The sequence below is a fragment of the Oncorhynchus kisutch genome, linkage group LG23 (assembly GCF_002021735.2).
Source record: "Oncorhynchus kisutch isolate 150728-3 linkage group LG23, Okis_V2, whole genome shotgun sequence".
Taxonomy (NCBI): domain Eukaryota; kingdom Metazoa; phylum Chordata; class Actinopteri; order Salmoniformes; family Salmonidae; genus Oncorhynchus; species Oncorhynchus kisutch.
This window is the reverse complement of record NC_034196.2, coordinates 17,596,250-17,606,366: the sequence shown is the minus strand read 5'-3', so window position 1 is coordinate 17,606,366 and position 10,117 is coordinate 17,596,250. Positions and strand designations below refer to the sequence as shown.

Here is a 10,117-nt window from a genome sequence, read left to right as displayed (position 1 = left end):
ATATGTCTTACTTTACGATGCATGAACAGAGCAGGAACAGAGCTGAGTCAAACAACCTCTGACATCATCTTTATGAGACCAAAGTCCCTCTCAGCTGCCTGACAGTACAATATATCAGGAGTTCGGGCTGTAAAAGGTCTTATCCAAAGATACAAACCGACAGCTTGTGAGAGAAACCCATGTGACCCATATAAACCTACAGTCCTATGTCTTCTGAAGTGAATGTTAAAGCCTATGGTACACAGGAAATTTCTTAAGGCAATATTGACAGGGATCATGCCCACCACCACACTGTCTCTCTTACATGTAGTGATGGGAATAAAAACCTAATCATTTTTATTTATCTGTTATTTTACCAGGTAAGTTGACTGTGAACACATTCTCATTTGCAGCAACGACCTGGGGAATAGTTACAGGGGAGAGGAGCCCATTGAAAACTGGGGATTATTAGGTGACCGTGATGGTTTGAGGGTCAGATTGGGAATTTAGCCAGGACACCCCTACTCTTACAATAAGTGCCATGGGGTCTTTTAATGACCTCAGAGAGTCAGGACACCCGTTTAAGTTCCCATCCGAAAGACAGCAACCTACACAGGGAATTGGGATATTTTTTTTTAGACCAGAGGAAAGAGTGCCTCCTACTGACCCTCCAACACCACTTTCAGCAGCATCTGGTCTACCATCCAGGGACTGACCAGGAGCAACCCTGCTTAGCTTCAGAAGCAAGCCAGCAGTGGTATGCAGGGTGGTATGCTGCTGGCGTCATAGCTCCGTTCTAATCATTTACTGTAATTACTCCTGCACACATGATTGCCTCTGCAACTTTTATGGTCAGACAATAAATTGTGCAGAAGTTTGATTGCAAAACACACCATTTGGCAATTACACCATTTCATCTGAATTCTGATCAAACGTATACAATAAAAAATCTTCTTATACTGTAACAATATCTGATCATATAAAACTGATCTCTTCAAGACAGTACATAAAACATCTAACTGTGGGCATATTATTGCTGGTATTAGCAGTAAGTTGTCTATTATCCACTTTATAAAACAATCTCATCAGTTAATATGTGTTTGTTATTTATGATAATCCATGGCAAATGCCAGTTAACAGTTCCATCTGAATTATCAGTGTGCATCCATAAGCCTAATTTCTTAAATAACTAGTTACACTCCACAGTTGAGTAGTAGGCCACTCCACGTTGCCTGGCTGAGCCTATAGCCTGGATGTGTTGCTTCAGCATGCACTCCCAGTCCTTGCCCCAGTCTTGGCCCCGCTCCAGGGCCAGGTAGCGAGTGGACATCTTGTCCAGAGCCCGCACTGCCTCAGGGAGGTCAAGGGTCAGCCCTGCCTTCTGCACCGCCGCCTGGAACTTGGCCGGAGAGGCTGTTGCTATGCAACACCTAGACAGGGGAAGGGGTTTAAAATTGTGAGTTAGACAGTGGTATTCGGTATGCAGCCATGATGCATTATGTAAATGGTTGAGCCTGCAACTAAGAAATGTGTTTATTTAGTAAAACACTAAAAGTGTGTGTGTGTGTCTGTGTCTCTTACCTGTTGACCCCTGCAGTTGGGGGATAATGGTAGTGATGCCACACAGCCACTGCAGTGTGGGGACATAGTAGATACTGGTTCTCCTTCCAGCATCTCTGCATGGTCTCCACTATCCCCTCATCTCTTACTGCACCTGCTGTGAGGACCTGAGACAACTGGAGACAGAGAGAGGAGGGGAGGAGTAGTATTTATTAGGATCCCCAATTAGCTGCTGCCGAGGCAGCGGCTACTCTTCCTGGGGTCCAAACACAAATCACAACAACAAATAAAATACATAATATACACCAAGTGTACAAAACATTAAAAACACCTTCCTAATATTGAGTTGCACCCTCCAACACCCCCCTTTGCCCTCAGAACAGCCTCAATTCATCAGGGAATGGACTCTACAAGGTCCAGGGATGATGGCCCATGTTGACTACAATGCTTTTCACAGTTGTGTCAAGTTAAATAAAGGTTAAATAAAAAATACATAATTATAAAAGTTGTCTGGATGTCCTTTGGATGGTGGACCATTCTTGATACACACAGGAAACTGTTGAGCGTTAAAAACCCAGCAACGTTGCAGTTGTTGACACAAACCGGTGTGCCTGTCACCTACTATCATACCCCGTTAAAAGGCACTACAATATTTTGTCTTGCCCATTCAGCCTCTGAATGGCACACATACACAATCCATGTCTCAGTTGTCTCAATGCTTAAAAATCCTTCTTTAACCTGCCTCCTCCCCTTCAACTACACTTATTGAAGTGGATTTAACAAGTGACATCAATAAGGGCTCATAGCTTTCACCTGAATTGGCCTGGTCAGTCTTTGCCATGGAAAGAGCAGGTGTCCTTAATGTTTTGTACACTCAGTGTACATAGCACTACAATTACATCACAATTTAGTAATTTAGCATATGTTCCTATCCAGAGCGACCCACTGCTAGTGCATTTATCTTAAGATAGCCAGGCGAGACAACCACGCATCACATATCAATGCAAAATACAATACAATAAATACATTAAAATGTCTGTTTTTCTCTTCCCAGTCCCCGTCGTGCCATCTGATTTTTTATTAAATCAGATTTTATTGCTAGTTTGAGTTACCTAGGGTGGCAGAGAGCTCTATGGCTCTATTTAATACTGTGTGTTTCACCGTGTCTGTTTTGGACCTGGGGACTGTGAAGAGACCTCTGGTTGCATGTCTTGTGTGGTACAAATGAGTGTCCGAACTGTGTGCCAACCGCTTGAACAGACAGTTCGGTACCTTCAACACCTGGTACAAAGACCAATAGTGATGCAGTCAATCTCTCCTCGACTTTGAGCCAGGAGATATTGACATGTGTGTTACTGGCATTCACCCTCCATGTACAGTACCAGTCAAAAGTTTGGACGTACCTACTCATTCAAGGGTTTTATTTATTTGGACTATTTTATGCATTATAGAATAATAGGGAAGACATGAAAACTATGAAAAAAACCATATGGAATCATGTTGTAACCAAAAAAGTGTTAAACAAATCTAAATATATTTTACATTTGAGATTCTTCAAAGTAGCCACCCTTTGCCTTGATGACAGCTTTGCACACTCTTGGCATTCTCTCAACCAGCTTCATGAGGTAGTCACCTAGAATACATTTCAATTAACAGGTGTGCCTTGTTAAAAGTTAATTTGTGGAATTTCTTCCCTTAATGCGTTTGAGCTGATCAGTTGTGTTGTGACATGGTAGGGGGGGGTATACAGAAGATTTCCCTATTTGGTAAAAGACCAAGTCCATATTATGGCAAGAACAGCTCAAATAAGCAAAGAGAAATGAAAGTCCATCATTACTTTAAGACATGAAGGTCAGTCAATCCGGAAAATTTTAAGAACTTTGAAAGTTTCTTCAAGTGCAGTCGCAAAAACCATCAAGCACTGTGATGAAACTGGCTCTCATGAGGACTGCCACAGGAAAGCAAGACCCAAAGTTACCTCTGCAGCAGAGGAAAAGTTCATTAGAGTTACCAGCCTCAGAAATTGCAGCCCAAATAAATGCTTCACCGAATTCAAGTAACAGACACATCTCAACATCAACTTTTCAGAGGAGACTGCATGAATCAGGCCTTCATGGTTGAATTGCTGCAAAGAAACCACTACTAAAGTACACCAGTAAGAAGAAGAGACTTGATTGGGCCAAGAAACACGAGCAATGAACATTAGACCAGTGGAAATCTGTCTTTTGGTCTGATGGTTCCAAATGTGAGATTTTTGTTTCTAACCGCAGTGTCTTTGTGAGACGCAGAGTAGGTGAAAGGGTGATCTCTGCATGTGTGGTTCCCATCTTGAAGCATGGAGGAGGAGGTGTGATGGTGTAGGGTTGCTTTGCTGGTGACACTGTCAGGGATTTATTTAGAATTCCAGGCATACTTAAACAGCATATCTACCACAGCATTCTGCAACGATACACCATCCCATCTGGTTTGCGTTTAGTGGGACTATCGTTTGTTTTTCAACAGGACAATGACCCAACACACCTCCAGGCTGTGTAAGGGCTATTTGACCAAGAAGGAGAGTGATGGAGTGCTGCATTAGATGACCTGGCCTCCACAATCACCCAACCTCAACCCAATTGAGATGGTTTGGGATGAGTTAGACATCAGAGTGAAGCCAACAAGTGCTCAGCATATGTGGGAACTCCTTCAAGACTATTGGAAAAGCATTCCAGGTGAAGTTGGTTGAGAGAATGCCAAGTGTGTGCAAACTGTCATCAAGCAAAGGGTGGCTACTTTGATCATCTACAATATTTAATACATTTTGATTGGATTTGTTTTGGTTACTAAATGATACAATTTGTGTTATTCTATAGTTTTGATGTCTTTTATGTCTATTATTCTACAATGTAGGAAATAGTCAAAATAAAGAAAAACCCTTGAATGAGTATGTGTGTCCAAACTTTTGACAGGTACTGTACATCTAAGTACAATAAGTGCTGCTCTGTTCTGGACCAACTGCAATTTGCCTATGTCGTTCTTTGCCGCACCTGACCACACAACTGGGCAGTAGTCCTGGTGTGACAAAACTAAGGCCTGTAGGACCTGTCTGGTTGACTGAGATGTCAGGGGGGAGGGGTAAGTATGTGTGGTGATTTGAGAGATTAAACAACCAACGGTACTGGGCACTTATCTTTCTACAAGAACATGTCAATTATGTATTCATGCATCTGACCTGTTTGTGGAGAGCTTCAGGCAGAGTGTGTCTGTGAGAGTGCTGAAACTCCTCCATCATGCCCTTTACCAGGGCTCCATCTCTACCAGACAGCAGCCAGAACACACGCTCCATGTTATAGGGGTCCTGGGGTGAGAGCACAGTGTTAGCCACAGTACACACACACACTTCTTAAACCTTAAACAAAGTGACGAGCCATCACGCACAGCACCTGAATGTCTATAGCCGGGGCCATGGTCTGCGTGACATTGGTTGCCATGGAAAAGTCCCCACTCTGCACAGTCCTGTGCACTATGTCATTAGCGTTCGTCATGGCAACGAGGCACAGCGGTATCCCCATCTGCTTCACAATGCAGCCGGCTGAGAGAGGGGACAGAGAGACAGACAAAGAATGAAGAGAGATTAAGGAAAACCAGAGAAAAACATGAGCTATGTTCCAATACTCTCAAATGGCTTAGTTTCCTTTCCTCTTTGAGCAAAAAAAGTAGGGAAGAAATATAAATATATCTCTAATTGTAAAACTTCTCACCGGCGATATTCCCCGCCCCCCCTGTGGGCACTACCATCTCCAAGGCGGGTAGGGGTGCCCCCGTCTCTGCCTGCTCCAGCCCACTCACATGCAGGTAGGCATAAATGAAGTGTGCCAGCTGCACCATGACACGAGACCAGTTGACTGAGTTGAGACTCATCAGGCTGTGTTGTTTCACCAGCTCCTGGTCTGAAAACAGTCGACGGATGGGCACGTCGATGTCATCAGAACTGCCATCCGCTAGTAGTGCAGGGGAGAAAAATTAGGGTTGTGTTATCATACCAATGATACCATCTTATCACAGGTTAAGGTAAGAACATTATTACTGAAGACTAAAACTCCTATATTTTCCCATGAATTGGCCATCATCTCTCACTATCAAAGAAGGGGGCAAGGAGAGGAAGCCACTTTAGAATATTGCTCCCGCATACTATTTGGCCCTGTCTCTAACCTGCAAACACATGGATATTGTCCTCCAGGCAGGTGATCATCTGTTTCTCCTGCACAAGAGTTATGCGGCCCCGGGGGTACACCACTACCACGTCTACCCCACCAAGGCCTCTCGCACTTTGGATGGCTGAACCACCCGTGTCCCCAGATGTGCCTAGGAAGGTAGGCCGCAGCGTGGGAGGGAAGAGGATAGGAGGACACTATTAAGACACGTAAGATGTAATATACATCAACATAATAGACCTAGCATGTAACTAAACATGTAAACACTCCAAATGCTGCCCAAAGTGCCCCTTCTCACCCACTAATACGATGGCGCGCCGGCTTTCCTTGCGCAGGAAGTAGTCGAGGAAGCGCACGGTGCAGGTCATTGCCAGGTCCTTGAAGGCCAGGGTCTCACCGTGGAAGAGTTCCAGCACACACAGCCCACCCTTCAGCCTGGCCAAGCTCACCACCCCAGGCACGGCGAACCCAGACAGGGCCACACTCACCAGGCCTGGGGCAAGGGAGGGAGAGAGAGAGAGCGGAGAGGGGTGTGAAAGAGTGAGATTGAGAGAGTGAGATGGGCAGAAGGATCACACAAAAGAGAGAGAGAGTGAAGGAAAAGTGGTGCGGAAGGGACATGAACAGAGTTGCTTCATTTTGATATACACCCAGATGTGGAAAAAAAACATGTGCCAAACCCTCTTCACTTTACACCTAACTGTACCATATTTTCCAACCATCAATCAATCCATCAACGTGTCACTCAGCAACCCAAACCCTCCAGGTCTCACCGTCTAGGTCTGCTCGAGGGATCAGCTCTATAGGGATGAACAGGGAGCAGACCTCTGTCACTAGCTGTGGGTAGGACAGGGAGCTCCAGGACCTCAGGGTATCAGGGGTCAGGGTGGGGAGGGTCTCAGGCATGAACATCCCCCCGTCTGGTGCATATCCCGATAACAAAACATCCTGAAAGTCCCAACCCTGGACACCGCCACGCGTGCTGCAGTACTGCATATCTGACACCTGTCAGTAGTCAAAACAGTATGATGAAAAATAGTATGATGATAAGCCTTTGGGTTAAGTTCGCTTCATTGTTGTAGCAATTTGACAGAATAATTTACAATAAGGATGCAAGGGCTGACATATCTATCTGGGCACACGGATCAACAGTTCATAAGTAAGTATTGGACTATAATGTAATAACATTATTATAATGCATAACAGTCAGCCTACTGTGGTTTCAAAAACATGTGTTCATGTTAATTTTTAATTATGGGATTACATTGCATTATTAATACATAGCATAATAGAAAACATAACTGTCAGTTTAAGTTTACAGTAAACTACTGTTGAAAAAACATATTATAGCTTATTTATTTGAAATAATTTATGGTTAGGTAAATTCAATGCTGCTGACTATCGCATCTAGTCCATACAATTTTAAATTTGGATTATTTACCGTCCGCTTGCTATAAGAAGAAATAGCTCCGAAGTAGCGTACTGTAGCTACGAGATGACCCGGGGAACTGTATTGGTGCAACACCAGAGTTCGAATTTCGAAGTAAAGAGGTCAATCTGGTGCCAAACGTTTAAAAAATATCTACTCTAAAGCGTCACCTGCAGGTCATTATAGCAAACTGCATTCAAAGGAGTTTAATAAGAGACAACCACATTTTGATATTATCTGACAAATAAATTCAATCAATTAATCAATCAATCCAAACTATGAAGCGGAAAGATGAATGGAAAGAGACATCTGTTACAAAACACCAAAAAGTTTAATGACATTCGGAGATTGTCAAGCCTTTGTTATTGGGTAGGCCTACAAGGTAGGGAGGGATGTATTTACTGTTGGTTGAGATTTACATATTCTATTTATTGTGACGTTGAAAACGCAAACCATGATATTGAATTGAAAATTCGTTCCATATATTTAATATAATTATAAATATGGTATCAACATTTTGAAAATCTGATTTCCCCCTAGCTGCAACCGGGTTTGATCGTAGTGTAGGCCTAGTGAAACAAAGTGAACTCGTCCATGGTATTCGGCAAACCCTCAACCTTCCCGGCTGGTAGCCCTGCGTGGCACCGACTGTGTCACAAAAGCATGCGTTTATAAACACAGGGTCGCTACAGTTATTGTTATTTGTGGTCTTAAAAATAACCCCCCCAATGGTTATTGTATCCAATGGCTTAATGCCTGCACCAAAAATTACTGCTAGGTCAGTTGAGTTTTTCTGTCTTATTTATAATCGAACTATGGTGCTCAGCTACGGTTATTCATTCATCTAAAGATGTCTTCACTACAAATTCAAACTAGAAAATAATATATATTTGTATTGTAATCCCAAGGGAACCAGCACACCATTGCCATAGGCTGTAAAGTGGGGTTTACAATGTTTAAAATAATAACTAATTGCTTGTATACATACTGTAGTTCCATGTGTACTGTGTTCCTTCTCAACCCTTAGGTCTGCAAAGGGATGCAGGTGAGATCAAGCAGAATGGAGACCACTTCAAGATGACCATTTAAATGTGTTAATCCTCGCAAGGCGGCTGGCCCAGACGGCATCCCTGGCCGCATCCTCAGAGCATGCGCAGACCAGCTGGCTGTGATAACGGACATATTCAATCGTTCCCTATCCCAGTCTGCTGTCCCCACATGCTTCAAGATGGCCACCATTGTTCCTGTACCCAAGAAGGCAAAGATAACTGAACTAAATGACTATCGCCCCGTAGCACTCACTTCGGTCATCATGAAGTGCTTTGGGAGACTAGTCAAGGATCATATCACCTCCACCTTACCTGACACCCTAGACCCACTTCAGTTTGCATTCTGCCCCAACAGGTCCACAGATGATGCAATCGCCATCACACTGCACACTGCCCTATCCCATCTGGACAAGAGGAATACCTATGTAAGAATGCTGTTCATTGACTACAGCTCAGCATTCAACACCATAGTACCATCCAAGCTCATCATTAAGCTAGAGTCCCTGGTTCTCAACCCCGCCCTATGCAATTGGGTCCTGGATTTTCTGACCGGCCGCCCCCAGGTGGTCATGGTAGGAAACAACATCTCCACTTCGCTGACCCTCAACACAGGGGCCCCACAAGGGAGCGTGTTCAGTCCCCTCCTATACCCCCTGTTCACCCATGACTGTGTGGCCATGCACGCCTCCATCTCAATCATCAAGTTTGCAGACGACACAACAGCAGTGGCTTGATTACCAACAATGACGAGACAGCCTACAGGGAGGTGAGGGCACTCGGAGTTTGGTGTCAGGAAAACAACCTCTCACTCAATGTCAACCAAACAAAGGAGATGATTGTGGACTTCATGAAACAGCAGAGGGAGCACTCCCCTATCCACATCGAAGGGACAGTAGTCAAGAAGGTTGAAAGTTTTAAGTTCCTCGGCATGCAGTACACATCACAGACAAACTGAAATTATCCACCCACACAGACAGTGTGGTGAAGAAGGCGCAACAGCGCCTCTTCAACCTTAGGAGGCTTAAATTTGGTTTGTCACCTAAAACCCTGACAAACCTTTACAGATGCACAATTGAGAGCATCCTGTCAGGCTGTATCATCGCCAACTGCACCACCCTCAACCCGCAAGTCTCTCCAGAGGGTGATGCAGTCTACACAATGCATCACCGGCGGCAAACTACAAACAGCTTCAAGGCCATCAGACTGCTAAACAGCAATCACTAACTCAGAGAGGCTGCTGCCTACAAAGAGACTCACTAGACACTTTAAACAATGCCAATTTAATAATGTTTACAGATCTTACATTACTCATCTCATATGTATATACGGTATCTTATACCATCTATTGCATCTTGCCTATGCCACTCGGCCATTGCTCATCCAAACATTTATTTGTACATATTCATATGCCATCCCTTTAGATTTGTGTGTAGTAGGTAGCTGTTTGGGAATTGTTAGATTACTTCTTAGATATTACTGCATTGTCGTAACTAGAAGCACAAGCATTTCGCTACACTCGCATGAACATCTGCTAACCATGTGTATGTGACCAATACAATTTGATTTGAGACACCAAATTCATGGTCAACTCATTCTCAGTTGGCCAGGGGGCTAAGCTGGAGACGATGACTGGAGAGAAGAACAAGGTGAGTTGCTCAACCAGACACACCCACACTTACTTGTGGCCTCATGGGCGCACCTGCACATTGGCTAACTTGCACTTAAGCTGTAAATGACATAGATGGGGAATTCCAGTCCTGGAGGGTCAAAGTGTGCAGGCATTTGTTCCAGTTCAGCTTTTGCACCATATAAAATGTTTATCAGTTTCCTTAGAAATGGAGCAAAAGTCTACACATGTAGCGATCAATGAACAGTTGCTCTCCCTACTTTGAATGTGTTCTTTTTTT

At 43.9% G+C, this 10,117-nt stretch overlaps 1 protein-coding gene across 1 annotated transcript; it reads right to left on the bottom strand.

The window, feature by feature from the left end:
- Positions 1 to 53: 53 nt before the first annotated feature.
- Positions 54 to 7,282, bottom strand: thnsl2 (threonine synthase-like 2). Its single transcript, XM_020457328.2, has 9 exons — positions 7,174 to 7,282; positions 6,506 to 6,737; positions 6,031 to 6,225; positions 5,731 to 5,883; positions 5,280 to 5,519; positions 4,962 to 5,110; positions 4,751 to 4,876; positions 1,561 to 1,715; positions 54 to 1,409 (listed from the first exon to the last, which is right to left on the bottom strand). The coding sequence occupies exons 2-9, from the start codon at positions 6,726 to 6,728 to the stop codon at positions 1,169 to 1,171; spliced, it is 1,482 nt and encodes a 493-aa protein (XP_020312917.1). The 5' UTR covers positions 6,729 to 6,737; positions 7,174 to 7,282; the 3' UTR covers positions 54 to 1,168.
- Positions 7,283 to 10,117: the final 2,835 nt, after the last annotated feature.